General features: G+C 43.4%; 1 protein-coding gene across 1 annotated transcript in view; it reads left to right on the top strand.

Moving 5' to 3' along the window:
• Positions 1-16862, top strand: part of EXD3 (exonuclease 3'-5' domain containing 3) — a gene marked incomplete at both ends in the record, with an annotated part of 225725 nt that overhangs the window by 48787 nt on the left and 160076 nt on the right. Inside the window, 2 exons of the mRNA XM_082009000.1 lie at positions 2735-2808; positions 6702-6740. Of these exons, the coding sequence (XP_081865126.1) occupies positions 2735-2808; positions 6702-6740 (113 nt within the window). The remainder of the gene's footprint in view (positions 1-2734; positions 2809-6701; positions 6741-16862) is intronic.

The following is a 16862-nucleotide window of genomic DNA, read 5'->3' as shown; positions in this document are numbered from 1 at the left end:
TAAAAGCCTCTAGCGTTTTAGGTACCCTGATTTTATTTTGAAAAGGCTCCTTTACTTTGTCCCCAAACAAAGTACGCTTTGTCTGGGTCCTTCTGTTCTGCCAGGGTAGGGTGAAGGAGTCTCATTGTAAATGGAAGTCAAGCTCTCAGGGCAGTGTAAAAAGAGGATTTGGTCCACATCCCAGCTCAGGAGGCATTGCCTGTCACCTGGGAGTGTTAGCCATGCACCACATCTAAAAATACATTGCACCATGTCCCCAGTAGATATATCTTACTGATGTTACGTGAATGAAATAAGTGTGTATTGAGGGTTTCATAACCCGTGTGGCGAATAGATTTCATTTTTACTTCCTCTGTGTTACTAATAGCCGTTAACTCCCTGCTAACGGCTGGGAGCCGACTGGAATTTTTGCTTCTGAGTCAGTCCCAGATGTGAAATGTAGTTCAGATGAAGCACTGTTGTGGTGCAACTGCCAGGTTAAGAGTTAACACATGCCCAAAGAGGTGCTTTCATATTATAATACCATTTGTATTCCAGTAGTGCTCCACAACCCAGCCATGATCCCAAAACCCCATTGTACAAATACTGAACAGAAGGATGGTCCCTGTTCTGAAAAGCTTAGGACATTGTCTTTTGCTCCAACCAACAGAACAGTGGTTTTGGCTCAGGAGACCCAAGTTCGGACTCCTGTTCACTCAGCTAGGTGTTTGACCTCAAGTAAGTGGGTCTGCCCTGAAGCTCTTTGATTTCTGCAAATACAAGGTGTAGAGGGTCATGAAACTGCAAGGAGAAGGTCTGGCAAAGACTTGGCAAAGACTCTGCAGTACCACCTGCATCACCCTCCTGCCTCAAAGCCAAAGGAGCTCCTTCAGTTATTTCTGATATACGTGGAATGTGGAACCTTAAAGACCTCCAAAGTGGAAAGTTTACCATCTCCTGTACAACCTATGCCAGTTCTTCTCTAGCCATGACGTGAGATTTTTGTTGGTTTTTGCTTGTTTTTTTCCTCCAAAAGTCTATATGGAATTTCTCTTGCCTTTGTGGCTTTTGCGAGTCTTAGATTGGATATTAGGATAAATTTCTTCACCAAAAGGGTTGTCAAGCACTGGGACAGGCTGCCCAGGGAAGTGGTCGAGTCACCATCCCTGGAGGTATTTAAAAGGTATGTAGATGTGGTGCTTAGGGACGTGGTTTAGTGGTGGACTTGGCAGTGTTAGGTTTACCATTGGATTCGATGATCTTTAAAGGTCTTTTCCAACCTAAATTATTCTGTGATTCTGCTTTGAGCTTTCTGATTTTATGTATTTGTGCTGTTCTTTTGTATGGGTGCGATCCAGTTTCCACATTCTTTTAACTTCCTTTTTGTGTTTGAGATCAATAAAACTTGATTTAGCAGTTAAGTTTCTTACTTCACTTCCAATTTTTCCATTGCCAGCTCTTCTTAACTCCTTTTCCCCTTATAAATTATTTTCTCATGAAATCTTAACTGCCAGTTTTCTGAGTTCATTGAAGCCCATTTTGTTGTTTTTATTTTGCTGTTCTTCCTTTCCTTAGAGCTTTGAACTCTTCATGTCATTGTCTTTCTTACCAAGTTACCTTCCATCCTCACCTTTTTGATTAGTCCTTCTCTGTTTTTTGTAATAAAATACAGAAAACTGGTCTCAGACTCAGTTCCTTTGCTCCATCAGAACAGAAAATATCACTAGTGCCTTCAAAAATGTTCCAGTCCATCTGTGTTCCTCTGTCCTACTCTGTGGACAGATAGCTGGGCACTTAAAGTCACTCAGTTCTGCTAAGTCCTGTGCTTTGGATATTTCCTGTAGAAGCTCAAAGAAAAAAGCATTCAGTGGCTCTTTTTGGCGACCTAGAGCAGTCATGCTGTGTTCCTTTCTGAAGTGCTTTGAAATCTTTAAGTTAGGTGGTGATATTATTAATTTTTATGTTGATCGTGATGGTTTTAGCCACTGAAACTCCAATGAAGGCTTTGATTAATCTTTCCCTGTACATGCATACCAGCATCTAGCAAGAACGGACAGATACGTATGCTAATCCTAGTTAATGTATTTTATCTTCTGCGTTTATCTCTCTTTGCACTGGATTTCAAAACAAGGTGCTGTATGAATATCTTGTTTTTTGCAGTTGTAATGAAGCATATCTAATGAAGATGACAGTAATAAAAATAATATCAACAACTGTTGCTTGCTAGCTCAGCAAAACAATAGTCACCTCCTCTTTGTATGGATATAGAGTCTCTTTCATGGATATACATTTTATCGGATAAACTTTAGCCACAAGTTTACATCCTGAGTAACATGTTCAAAACTGGTTCAATGAATTAACAGCACAGATTCCAATTAAATCAGCAAGAATGCAGCCTCTAGAGACTGAAGGTGGTGCCTGTGTGAGGATGCTACCTAATTAAAGGTGTGAAGTCATTGACTGTGAAGCATATTGAACCAGCAAGTGGATCTTATCATTCAAGTGTGGTAGAACCAGACATATCAGAACCGAGGATTAGCATTGCTAATCATGGTTGAAAGTGTAAATAACAGTTTATAGTTTAGATAAGCTTACAATGTGTATGTCTGTCTGTCATTGTTCCAAGTGTGATAGCATCCTGCCTTCCACATACCAAGTTTGAAATTGGGGAAGGAAAAATGTAATGTCTAGACAGTAAAACTTCAAGGAAGTTCAGCTATGTTGTATACTTAAATGTCTTTTTTCCTTCTTTTAGCTCTCTGCCCTAATGTCATAAATCAGCGGCACTTGAGAACTCTGAATTACCTCTTTTACAAGAGATTTGTTGAGGTACGTTTCTGTATTGTGTGGCATAGGTGTGAATGAGGCTTTTTGTTTATTTTGCATTTTGAATAATATAATTTATATGATTGAAATGTATTGATAGTATATGAGCAAATTTTTGTTGTGGTTATTGCATAGAAATGCACTGGATCTGCCACTGGACCTGTTTTTTCTGTAGGTGAATAGTTTGTGTGTCCATTCATATTCTAATGACTGGGTGTCTGGACTTCTGTAAGGCCTTTGACACCGTCCTCCACAACATCCTTCGCTCTAAATCGGAGAGATACGGATTTGATGGGTGGACAGTTGGGTGGATGAGGAGTTGGTTGGTTGGTCTCATCCAGAGCGTAGTGGTCAATGACTCAATGCCCAGATGGAGATCAGTGACGAGTGGTGTCCCTCAGGGGTCCGTACTGGGACCAGTACTGTTTAATGTCTTCATCAATGACATAGTCAGTGGGATCTAGTGCACCCTCAGAAGTTTGCAGATGACACCAAGCTGAGTGGTGCGGTTGACGTGCCTGAGGGATGGGACGCCATTCAGAGGGACCTGGACAAGCTTGGGGAATGGGCCCCTGTGAACCTCATGAGGTTCAACAAGGCCAAGCGCAGGGTCCTGCAGCTGGGTCGGGGCAACCCCTGCTATCACTACAGGCTGGGGGATGAAGGGATGGAGAGCAGCCCTGCCGAGAAGGACTTGAAGGTACTGAGAGATGAAGGCCAACCATGTCCTGGGCTGCACCCAAAGCAGTGTGGCCAGCAGGGCAAGGGAGGGGATTCTGCCCCTCTGCTCCGCTCTGAGGAGACCCCCCTGCAGTGCTGCATCCAGCTCTGGAGCCCTCAGCACAGGAGAGACATGGACCTGTTGGAGTGGGGCCAGAGGAGGCCACCAAAATGATCGGAGGGCTGCAACAGCTCTGCTGTGAGGACAGGCTGAGGGAGTTGGGGTTGTTCAGCCTGGAGAAGAGAAGGCTCCGGGGAGACCTTATTGCAGCCTGCCAGGCCTTAAAGGGGGCTTAGAAGACAGATGGGGACAGACTTTTTAGCAGGGCCTGTAGTGATAGGGCAAACGGTAATGGTTTTAAACTACAAGAGGGCAGATTTAGACTAGTTCTAAAGTGGAAATTTTTGCCACTGAGGGTGGTGAAACCCTGGCCCAGGTTGCCCAGAGAGGTGGTCGATGCCCCATCCCTGGAAACTTCCCAGGTCAGGTTGGACACGGCTCTGAGCAACCTGATCTAGTTGAAGATGTCCCTGCTTACTGCAGGGGGGTTGGACTAGATGGCCTTTAAAAGTCCCTTCCAACCCAAACTATTCTATGATTCTGTGGTTGCTCTGAGCTGGTTATTTGTTAACATCAGCATCCTGATCAGTGTTCCGAGACACACGTAGGTAGGTCAGAATACGCTCTCCATACATTCAGTTTCTCTCAGCCATGTCAAATAAGCGGGAGCATACTGGCTAAAGAGTTTTTGGTGGTTTTTGTTTTTCTGGAGGGTTTCTGTGTTGGGTTTTTTTAAGCACACTAGGTTTTAGGCATTTTGCATTGCTGGGTTCTTTGTAGGCACTTTGCTTTGGTACTTGTGGCCCAGCTGTGATAGGTATGGCCCAAACCTGCCACAGAAGCTTTTTTGTGCCAACAGCCTCGTCACTGCCAAGCAAAATGGTAGTACTTTCAGGTTCTGAACCACTCTTTGAATGAACTTTACTTTTGTCCAGCCTCCAAATTCTCTTTCCAAATACTCTGGTACTTGTCCTGGCACTGAGGGCTTGTAGAAATAAGATGCCATTAATTCTTTCTAAGGAGCAGGTCTCTAGGAGGTAGCTTGGAGGTTGACTGTCTGCAGAGTTACTTGACTATGGTTTCTCCTCCCCTCTCATGAGTGTACTGAGCCAAGTCACTGCCCTCTGGATGCACACTGCATTGGGGAGCACATTTCTCTTCTTGTTAACAGGGCAGTTTTGGTCCTTCTCTTGATGGTCTGGCATTCATCATTATCCTGTGCCTGGAGACAGATTGTACCAGCTGAGAGTAAGTTTTTGTTCTGCCTCTTCTGGAAAAAACCAGCTTGCCCTCGTTGCATCCAGGTATATCAATTGTGAAGAACAAGCACCACAAGAGACTGAATATCATAGTGAAATGTTTCCATTTCTTGAATTTTGAATTGTCCAGCTGTATTTGCCAAACATGGAATGGTGTTTCATCTGCAGTTTATAGAAGACTTTCTCCTTGTAGATACAAGAGGCTTTCTTAAGAGAGTTTTAACAGAGCCCAACAGGTTGTTCAGATGTTCCTACAGTGCTATTGATCCAGCCTTCAGAGAGCCAGTTTTCAGGAAATGAGACACCTCCTCCAAAAGTGCCGGTTCTTTTGTTCAGAAGAGGATTCGTTTCATGTTCTGACAGAAGGTGGCAGATGCATATGGTTTTTCTGATCCCCCACCCCCAGTACTTTGAAAGCGAAGATGGGGTTGAGTGGCAGTGATCTCTTGACACCATTCTGGCACAGCCAGTTCTTCTTCCAAGACCTCCTGATCCATCAGTGAAGGCTGTGATCTGTCTTTGCTGCCTGCCAGATCCACTGACAGAAGACCTGGGGAGGATCGAGCATTTCAACGTCCTGCATCTCAAAGCTTTAATGTTGGATGACATCATTCTAGAGAGCTTGGTCATCTGCAGTGAGAGAGTAGGAAGCATTTATCCAGGTGTATTTATTTAGCAGAGTGGAATGGATTCTTGATCTGGTGTTCTGCTCTCTCTGGCCTTCCATTTCCTTTGTTTTGGAGTATTTGCTTGATTTAAAGTATCCACGCTGGCCAGTTACTTCCATTAAGGTACATTTGGCAGCTGTTTCTGGACTCGGTCCCTTCTTCTGAGCTCTTTGGTGGTCTCTGTTTACCATTCTCAGCTGTGTATGAGGTCTGGTTAAATGCCTCCTTTACCTCAATAGTATTTAAATTACATGCTTGTATATCTCAAAGATGTTTTCTCTGAGGCTCTTACTCCCTGTTTGCTCTTGTACCTTTCCATAAAAGTGGCACTAGCAGTCATTGCTACCTCTGCCAGAAGTGGGGGTGAGGCTTAGGCCTTACTGGCTGATCAGTCTCATGCAGCCTGTGCTCTTGGCAGAGCGGAGAGTAGGTCCCATCCCGAGTTTCTCCCCAGGGTTGGCTCTGAACTACATTGGAATGGGGATATTAACTTATCAGTTCCCTTTCCCAGACCTCATGATTCCAGAGGATTTTTCATGACTTGGCTGTTGAAAAAGTCTGTATTTTTATATTCTGAAGGCTCAGCCTTGCAGATGATCCCTGAGATCACTTCCTTTACTGGGGTCTCTGGGGATGGCTCTCCGCTGGGCTAGCTGTTGAGGTGAACAGTCTGTGGACATACGGCAAGTGTGAGGTAGAGCCAGCAGCAATGATCCATGTGTTCCACCAGACACTGGCCTGTTTCAGCTTTGCTCAGCGATGTCTCTGTCGTTGCAAGAGCACCATGGGAGCTTTGAGGCATTCAGAAATGGTGCTGCACTTTGCAGAGTATTGTTAAGGTGATTAGTTTTCTGCAAACAAGCTCAGGACCCAGCTCTGGGTAATAATGACAGTTGGGGCTACTGCTGGGTACAGGCCTGCCATTGCCTGTGTACTTTGATTGCATATGAATTTTTCTGTCTTATTTGCTGTAGTGTAACAGTTGTCTGAATTACTTCATCTAAGCTGTGTTTTTCGGCCATGCCCCAGCTGGTGACATACGAGAAGCAGAGGTTTCCCGTGTGCTCCAGAATGCATTCCTCAATCACAGTTGATGCCAGTGTGTAAGATGGTGTGTTAAATTTCGGCTTGCTGTATGTAGCATTCTCCCTTTTCTAAGACAGCTCAGAAGTAATTTTGTCTTTTCAGAAAACCATGACTCAGGAGAATTGGACAGATCATGTTCAGGTGAGTATGGATTTCCCCCTCCCATTTTCTCAGGTTTAGTTGCTTAGAGATGATTTTAAGACGTTCAGAATATCCAGCTCTGGTTGTTGTAGTCCTACTATTACAATTTTGCACTCTCTCATAACCTGTAAGCGTATAGCAAAATTGTACGTGCAAGGAAGAGCAAGGAAGAAAATTTATATTTTAATTCCTGTTATGCCTTTAAAAATGCTTTAGTTAGGCTGGAGCATTTAAATAAGATTATAAAGTACGTTCTTTTACTTTCATGCATTTATTTATAAGTGAACACTACAAATATTTATGTTGATTAATTACAAGGAGGGGGGAAAAGGAAGTTCTCTTCAGGCAGCTAACAAGGTGTGTGAGTAAATCAGGACAAATGTTAGATTCCCTCTGCATGCTCCACTCTTTTTCAATAGGTTTATTAGGTCACTCTTAGATATTGTGAACTTCTACATCTTGTGTTGTAGGACACAAGTAATTTTAATAACACAGGAAGAAGGGTAGCATGGGTGGAATGCTAGTACTTATTTTTCTTGGTGTATAAACAGTCGAGTTTAGGCAACCTTGTTTTGGCCTGATACAAACATATATGTGACAATGAAATGTAAAGAAATTCCGCAGTGACAAACCATTAGTGATTATTTATGTGTCCGTGATATCCCTATGGAATTGCAACCTTATGGTGAGTGTTTGCTCCTTCTCTGTAACTCCTCTCAGTTTGAATTCTGCAGCCATTAAGGATTTTTGACCATCAGCTAGAGTCTTCCTTTGAAAATTCATTTGAATGGTCATTGTGGGCCTCTGCGTGGTAACAGGACAGTCTGATGACTAATAATCTCATGCATTTGAGGTCTTAGGCACTGTCTGTGCACACCAGTGAAATGACTGAATTTTAAACATTTCTTCTCTCTTTCATGGGTCAGCAGGAAAAAGAACAATTCAAAACACATGAGGATGTGTTTTTTGAGACAGAGATCATTGAAAAAATGCCCAGCAGCGCTTCATGGCAACTGTTAAACCTACTGAGTATTTTCAGTGGTGAATATTCAACTTCTGTGTGTAGTTTATCATACTCATGTGAGAGGCCAGACTCGGTGAGGAAAGGAAAGGGGTCTTGCCCCTTGATCTCAGTGATCTTACCCAGTGAAAGAACTTTTCAGGGTTCCCTTTGATTCTCACAAGCTTAAAGGCCAAGCACGAGTGCTGGTGCCGTGCTGGATCAAGACCTGAGATGGGATTAACCATGAAACCATAAGGAGACATCTTCGTCACAATGTCTGGATGTACTTTGGTGTATGCAGTGAAGGGATTTCTGTTGATGCTGTGGTGGATAGTGGGAAAAACCTCCCAGTTAACATACACAGTGGCAGATCATGTCAATCACTTGTGGAGACAGGAGGCTTGAGAAGATGCTCTCTGAAGAGTGCTCATTTGGTGCCCGATAAGACACCTCCCTAGAGAACTACACGGAGCTCAACTGCATGATGGACTATGGCAGAAGGTCGTCTTTGCTTTCCCAAAGTATTCCAAACTTTGTATTTTCTGCATGCTGCCAACTTACATATTTTTCGACAACTATGTAATTATCACATGGGTAGTGCTTAAACTTGCCTGCTATGAGTCCTGACTCTTAGTGCTATCAGAGATTGCTGTCTTTGGCATCACTTTAAAGCGATCAGAATCTGTACCTATGCATCTGGAGGAAACTGGAATAATCGCATGTGCAGGTAGGCTTCTGCTTCACACTGCTGGCAGCGTGGCTGCATCGAACTAACAAAAAGTTTTGGTTTTCAGTGCAAAAACTAAGGTTGACTGGGACTTTTTGGTTTTTGAAAGATTGGGCTTTACGTGAGGGAAAGGTTCAATTTTCCATTCATCTATGACCTGACATGTTTTGACAAAGAAACCTATTAGGTTCCTTGTGGAGCTGGAGAGTTGTCGTTTATGTTGTATGACCTGTTTGTATGTTTAGTTCAGGCTCACAAACAATTTCTATCTCCCAAGCTCTGCCTGGCAACGCAGTGTTAAAGACATATTGCACTGGGTAGGAAGCAGAGGATGGGATGCAGGATGCAGTGTGACCCCTGGGTCATCTTGGGGAAAGGGAACCAAAACTCCCAAAAGACTCCACAATGGCAAACTCTCAGCATTTTTGGATAATTTTTTCAATTTTAAGTCCAAAGAGATTGAAAGTCTTCATGGGTGTAAAGCCAATTTTTGTTTAATTCTGTGCTGCAGCTGTAACAAAAGACTTAAGTTATATAGATATCGAGAGCCCTGGTGAAAGTGGTGTCTCTCCTTGTTCAGTGGTGCTGGCCATGTCACGTTCAGTGTGGTGGGCAGTAGACGTTTCTGAGCTGATACTTCTTTTTGTTCGCCCTGAGCAGTACAAGTACAGAATTTTCCTGTTCCTGCCCTGTGGGATGAATCAAAGGTGTGATCCTGACTTCTCCTACAAAAGGTAGAAACTCAGTAGTTAATTGTGGGGCCAACAGAACCTGTTTCCAGCCCTGTAGCAAACTGGCTTTGCCCCTTCTGCATGCCAGCGCCCGTGCTGCTGATCTGCTGTCCAGGCTGTGGCTGTGCAGGCAGGGGTGGCAGCCGTAGGCAGGCAGAGGAGGCAGGAGGGAAAGGAAAGGGATCAAAACGTCTTCATACCCTAGGGAAACTGCCCTCATCACAACTGCCTGGTTAGCCCAGGAGGAGAGCTGCCATTCATATCATCTTCTCCAAGCAGAGATACCTGGAGGGCAGAGGGAGGGGAAGAGCACTCTTCTTGCGCAGTGCCAGCTGCATTGCTATTCATTAGCTTGCCTAACTGATTCTGAGCTGCATGGAAACACGCAGGAGAGTGCCTGTCTTCACAAGCAGAGGGGAAGGTGTGTAGGATATTGATGGTAGATAGGTGGGAAAAAAAGAGGCAGGGCATGAGCCAGTTGTCTGCTTTGCTGTGTGCCCTTCTGCTTCCATTTTTGCGTGCTTCATATTTTTCATAGCTTTAATCAGCTGCATAACGATGGTAGAATTAGGTAGAAAAACCACAGAACAGCCAATATATGACGCTGATCAGATGTGTTCAGGAAGAGTTGTCCTGCCAGTGATTGCAGAGAGCCCTTGGCCAGCAGCAAGAGGGGCTTACTGAATGCTGATGCTTCCCTGGAAATTCTGCAGAACAAAATCACTTTAAGATTAAAAAGCAGGGAACACATTTTTCAGTCACCTGCCAAGCTTTCAAAAAATGAACACGCATGGAACAATAATACATGGAGGAGCACAGAAGGGAAGCAACTCTGATTGGAAATGTCACCTCTACCAGTGTTTTGGCTCTCAGATAGCATCTGAGATACTTGCATGAGGTTGGCAATATGACATGGGACCTACTGGGGAGCACTCCCTTCTCGGGTGGAAGCTGGAGCCCGAGGACATGTCAGATAGCACCGGATGCTTTGGTGACCTGAAGTTCTTCTGGTTTAACAGAGGGCTTGGGAATAGGAGGGTCTGGTCTTTTGCTGCACTGCTTTTAATGTGCAGTGTTCTCACTGATGTTTTGGGGGTGATCTTGCAATTGTGCCCTTCTAGACTCGGCTGGGTTGATTAGTGCCAAAGCACCCATTTTGTGTGGAGTCACCCACACCCCTTCAGGTCTGTTCCACATGGGAGCTGTGCCCGTCTATGTGAGGAGAGGGCTGCCCGGGAAGCTCTGAGGCCCTGATAACACCCACAGGAGACAGGCTCAGCTTGATGAGGAAAGGCTGAAATAGTTGTGCAGGGGGAATGGCAGAATATTATGGGTATTTCTGAACAGTTCGAGCCCAGAAGGCACACGCTTGATGATTCTGACATCCAGAGTATTTTTGCAGGGAATAGTTTGACTGCAGCAGAGCTAACCAGTTGGTACAGTTTAAAATGTTATCTCAGGGTACTTTGGCCCAAGGAGTATGCCTGTGTTTATTTGGACTTCCTGCTATGAAATTGCTTCTCCCATGGAGCAGAACAGGGTGACAGTGCACATAGCTCTTCATTTGGGGCAATAACTAGAATCAGTGTTGGGCAGGACTAAAACCAATTAGTTTATTTAGGACTGTCAGTGTTATAATCACCTGTTTTGCAGGGTGTCTGGGACAGTGAAGTGGTAGAAGTGGTACTTCCACTTTTACTGACCTTGAGCCAAAAGGGCCTTTTGTTGCTAAATCAAAAAACGTTCTGTGCTAGTGTTTGCTTGGGGGAAACTATCCCTTAATTTCTCAAATGTAAAAATCTTAAACCCTTCCAAAACGAATCCTCAGAAAAAGCACTGGTGTTTGAAAAGATGTTGCTTGTTCTTTGGGCACTTGCTCATCAGCCAGCTGTTTTGCCAGCTAATGGTTGGAACCACCCACTCTGTCCTTCATTTTGGTGTGTGCAACTTGAGAGAAAGGTATACAACACCTAGAAAAGTGGTCCTTGCTTTTTTTCAGGCCCCTGTTGTGCAGCTATTCAGTCTGCTCTGGTCCTGCATGAGAATGAAGTAGCTGAACGCTGGAGCCAGCTGTTCACCGTATTCAGCACTGGGAGAGGCTGCAGCTAATCTCCTCTCCTTCTCCAGCTGTGACAGTGAGATAACTTATTTATTTTAAAATTTCTGACCGTGAAAATCAAACACTCTGCCAACTCGTTCTCTGGGTGACCAGGGGTGAGATGCTAGTAACTCGTAGCAAATGTGTAACTCTAGTTCCACGAAAATGGAATGGTTGTTATGCTACTTTACAGATAATATTCAGAAATCTGCCCAAAAAGAAGGCATAAAAGTAAAGTGCCCTGCTTTATGTGTAACACATTTGAAAAACTTTGACAATTTCTGGTCCTTAGTAGGTGTAAATCACCTTACACTACAGTAAGGAGTTGATGTAATCTCATTTATTTAACCAATTAATTTCTAAATGGCAAACATCCTCAGTGACTGATGCCAAGATCCTAATGCGTTTTTTCTGTACAGGACCATTTTGACCTCAATTAAAATGTAACTACCTCTGGAATAAAATGTAATAGCTGTTATACTCAAGGAGGTAATTTTTAAGGGGAATTTAAAGGGCAGAATGCAATTATTTTTTTAAAGTTTTTTGTGGCCAGAACACCTGGCCAGTAATCCTGCTCTGGGGAATATTTAATAAGGACAAGAGGTCAAAAAGGCCACTTTGCAAATATCCACATCTAGTGTCCTTCCCTAGGACTCCTGAGTTTAGGCAAACTTTTAAATTGACTCAAGATTGTTTTGAGTACAGCAACATCCCCAGAGTGTAAGGAACTTAATATCTGTAGGGAATTAAGCAATCTGTGCAATGCAAATGGAGATGATATTCAGGAGGTGATTAATAAACGACATGGTTTTCGGTATAAGTCTGCATGTCAGATTATCTTTCGCTCTGTGTTTGAGTGAACTGTTAATTCAGGGATATAATGGATTTCATCACTCAGACGTCAAATCTAGACTGGTTGTTTTCCTGGAAGGTAGAAACCAAAACTAGTTTAACCAGCCATTGTCTGGAGTCCCTTACTAGTATTTATGGCCTCTTTTTTAGCAGGAAATTAGACCCAGTGGATGATTGTTTTTGTTCCTTCTGGCCTTAAAAGTCTCAGGGAGGAATCATCAGCTGAAATATATTTTCATGGTTCTACTAGTGTTGCTGCAACAGGCTGCTTGAGCTGAGGAGCTCTGCCACTGGAGCCCAGGTAGCTCTGAGTATGGGTGTGTATATAAATATGCAGGAGCTACTCCTTGTCTGTGTTTTGCCTGCAGTTTGCCTGTGAAGCTATCTGCAAAAGAATTGCACTTTTCTTTCCACAACTTTAAGCAGCTTCCTAACAGCTGCCATTTGAAAAAAAAAAAACTTTTTCTTTTCTTTTCCAGTTCCCTTTTGCAAAATAGATGGTATTTAGACCTGGACCAGTGACAGGTTTCAGATCTGGTATCTGTCATGTGAAGCCAGATTGAGGGAATTGCTTTATATCAGCTGAGAACTGGCAGTCTTTCTCCCCCCAGCGTCCACTTCTTGCTCCCATTGCTCCGTTCGTTACTCTCTCTGCGTTTTGTCCCCTGTTCAGGGACTGACCAGAAGCTCAGTGGTGGTGGGAGTGTTTCAGCAATCCCTCTGCTTTTGCCCCGTGCCTTTTTCTTTAGATTTACTATTCTCGTTGGAGGTCTCTGGAGAGAACGTATAGCCACAATGTGATGTAAAAGTATATTGTACCTAAGGGAATATTAAACTATGGAAAAACTGGACAATAGAAGTAGCAAGCAAAGTATAGATTTCCTTCTCTTTTTCAGTTCAGTTTATAAATGGTGTCATATATTTATTGATAGCTGAAATAACATCAGAGTTGCAAAGCAAAGGACTTACTGATAGGTCTGATGCAGAAAACAGGCACATCTGTGACTGTCTTAGGAAAAGCATAACGTAATTCTTCAGTTACGTTCTGCTCTCTGGGTAGAGAGCAGTAAAATATGCATCTGTACTAATGAAGTTAGAACTGTTGGTCTAAAAGAAATGGGAACTTCTCACTTAACAAACCCGCAGCTGTTGTGGGAGAAGTACATGGGAAAAGCCAAACTTGCAGTGTGTTCTATACCTTACTATCTAAAGTAGTCTGTCAAAGGATACAGTTAAATGTAAATACCTCCATGTACCTCCTGCATGGCTTAGAGAGGATTATTTTCTGCAAGACCTGGAGGGGTGGTGTGCCTAATAATAATTATGGTAGTTTTATTTACAACAAATCTAGCCATTTCTAGATAAATAAATTGTGGTTAAGCACAAACATACTAGTGAATTCTGGTGGAATTTTACAGTAGGAACAAAGAAGCTAAGAAAAACTGCCATTGTTTTCCATACTATCTACCAAATTGTCAAAAATGTCAAAATTATTTTTAAAAGTCTGCCAAAAATTTCTCTGGGGTGATGGAAGATGTGTTTGCTCAATAACTTTGGAAAATCAGCGCACATTCACTTAATTGTGGTTCTGCAGGGCCAAGCTCTGGGGATTCAGGAAAAGCTTATGGGAGTTGGGTGTCTGTCTTCAGCGTCAGTGAGGTATTGGAAAGTCATTCCTTTGAAAGCTCAGGACCTCAGTTTTAAAAGTTGTGGCCAAATAGCCTTTATGCGCAGACATGTTAAGTACTGGAGAATGAAGAAAGGAGACTGGAGAGAACACACTGGAGGAAAAAAAAATCTCCTTTAAATTGTTTTGGTATGTTAGAGATGCTTTCTGACCTTAAACCCCCTGCAACCAGACAGGGCTAGCTTGCTGCTAAGCAGTATAATTACATTTCTGTCAATAGCGTGCATTCATTCGAAAGGACAACTTCATCAGAAAGAGATTTGGTATGGTATAAAAAAGAGGCTAATTGGCTTATGGCTGTAGGTTGAGAGGTCAGTGTTAGATTAAAGAGTTAAGAGCATCAGCAAGCAGACTGAACTGATGTGCCCTGGTGGTATGTTTAATTCAGCCAAATGGGAAAAGCATCTTAGGAGTAGGAAACAATATAGGAAGGAATCCAGAACTTTACAGGAGCATGTGGGACATCCAAGCTCCTTAAAAGCTACATCAGAAGTCTAATACAGTAGTTTCCAGGATACCTGTTACTGACTCCAAACTGCATCAGGTATAGGATTGTATACCACAAAGTAAAAATGAGGACAGCCTCACTTAAAACAAGCAAATCCTCGTGTTCCTTTTGCTCTAAGACAAAGGGAACCCTATCAAGAGCACTGACATTGACCTGGCCAGCAAGAAATGGGGAAGGGGAAAGAGGAGGATGGGACACAGAGCTTGCCTGCTGGCGCAGGAGGAAAGGAGGTGTTCACTGCTTTTTTAAAAGTGGGGAGCAAATAGGTCATCAACAAGCCTCTGCGCGTGTTCTGTTTGCGAGTGGGGGACGAGAATTTGCAGCTCTGTGGCATGAGACAATGCAATATTCTTGCCCTGTGGTAGTGTCTGCATGCGTGGCTACGTTCGCCCAGTTTTACTACAGTCTTAAGCCTTGTACATATTCACACACATGCATAGATCCACTCACGTCCTTATCCAGTCAGCAGTAAAACTATCTGGTCATTTGATTATCAACCCAGATTATTTAAAAACGCTGTAATCGATTGGTACCTGTCTCAGTGCTTCCACAGATAGATACTGGATTCTAAAGGCTTGTGCAAATCAGCTGCCTTGCACAAAGATGGTCAGGCTATTTGCAATTGATAGTTTGGCTGTATTATACTTTCAGGCGAGATTAGTTCACCAGTTCCCTGCCAAGAAGAGAACCACATAAACAGAGAATTGTTGAGAAACAAAAAAAGGTCCTCTTGATGGAGAAGTCATGTAAATGGGAAAAAATAGGAAACTAATCTTCCCTTATTCGCTCTGAAAGAATGCATATCTCTGAGGAATGTTGTAATTATGGATTTAGGAAATCAGTCCAATTTGCCAGGGTGTGAATTTCAGAGTTCATTCAGTCAACCCTCTCAAGCATTTCTCCTTCAGAACAAAAAACACCAGGAGTTTAAACGTACCGAAAGAGATTAAAGGAGAGAAAAATCTACTGCCAACCTTTGCTTTTGGTAAAAATCCTGCAAAGATACTTATTATTGCTTTGGCTATGAGCCAGATGAAGTTTGTGCATGGTAAAATGGAAATAAGTGGTAACCCATGTTTTTCCTGTGGGCATCTATTTTTCATAGACTAATGATGGGAAGAGTTAGTGCTCCTGAGCAAGCATTTCCATCGTCAAGATTTTTGCTCATTCACTTTGAAGACTTTAGTAAATACAAAAATGTCCCCTGCTGGGAATGCCACATTAGCATGTTCTTAGAGAGAAAAGAACCTAAAACCAAGTTCCTAACTATTCTGAAGCAAGCCTGGGCTGGAACAAATCCATAAGGAGAGCGGAGCCGGGGAGAGCGCTAGGTGTATACAAGGCACAGCGAGGCTCAGGAAGATGAATGAAATAGCCCACAGCCAGCATCGCTGAGGAGTTCCAGTGTGGCCTGGAGAGGGCTTTCAAAGGCAGGTCATGAGCTCTCACAAACCTGATTAGAAGTGAAGCAGCAGCAGAGAAGCGACCTAAGAAGTCTGATGTCAGTGAAGCTCAGGGCTGGGTTCAAAAGAAAGCAGAGAAATTAGCTTGCTGCTTCTGTTCTTTGGCAATGAACACAGGAGATTTTAAGTTAATTCCGCTTCAGAGTTTACAGGCCTTTTAATTAAGGTCATGATACAAGTAAGAACCTGGAGCTCTTTGACGACCGATCTTTCATGTAGCTATTTCCACAAGAAAAGTGTAGATCTGAGGGGAATTGCCGTACATCAGGAATAAGTGTGGGCAGAGTAACAATGCATGCTGGTATAGGAGGACCCTTATAGAAAGCTGTTAAAATAATCCAGAGCCAGGACGAAGTAACAGGAGATTTCTGCTTTGTTGCTTGGCCTCATAACTTGGAATTCGACCTGAGCAGGAAGAACGGAGTAGGGAGAGAACGAGAAAGAGGTTTCTGAGGCTCTTCCCCTACCTGCAGATCCTTCTTCCTGAAAAGTCTGCATTGGTCATGTGGAGGTGATGCAGGCTGGACCTGAGCAGTAAATCCTCCTGCCCCACTGGGGAGTAAATGTGCTGGAATTCCACATTTTTGGGGAAAGGAAGGTGGAGCTTATGAATTCTCATGTGTGTGACTGGGTATGAGAACATTTAATGGAGTGATTGGTTGGGTTAATTGGTATACTCGTTTAGCTCTTTAAGGTTAATATTAGGGCTACCCAAAACAAATGGGAAGGTGTCATGGTGACTTCAGCTCATGTACGTTCTGACAAGCTGATTAAATGTAAACCTGCGAGTTTATTTAACAGCAGCAGTGGAGACACAGAGACGGTGGTTTCATTCCTGAAGGCTCTTCCTCTTTACGCAGCTGCAGCTCTCGCAGCCCTGTAGTGAAACAGTGCTCTAGTTCTCTGTTCCTGTCCCTGCAGTGGTGTCAAGCTCTGGCAGCGTGCGGCTGATGCTGCGATCCCTTGCTGTGCTTTTGTAATGGGAGTGGAGTTCCTGCAGACAGAGCTTGTAGTACAAGTGGGTGTTGTACACTTCTGCTAAGTTGGATTTTG

The sequence above is a fragment of the Phaethon aethereus genome, assembly GCF_964289735.1.
Source record: "Phaethon aethereus genome assembly, chromosome: 20".
Classification (NCBI taxonomy): domain Eukaryota; kingdom Metazoa; phylum Chordata; class Aves; order Phaethontiformes; family Phaethontidae; genus Phaethon; species Phaethon aethereus.
The sequence above is the reverse complement of the archived record's forward strand: the minus strand, read 5'-3'. Positions and strand labels throughout refer to the sequence as shown.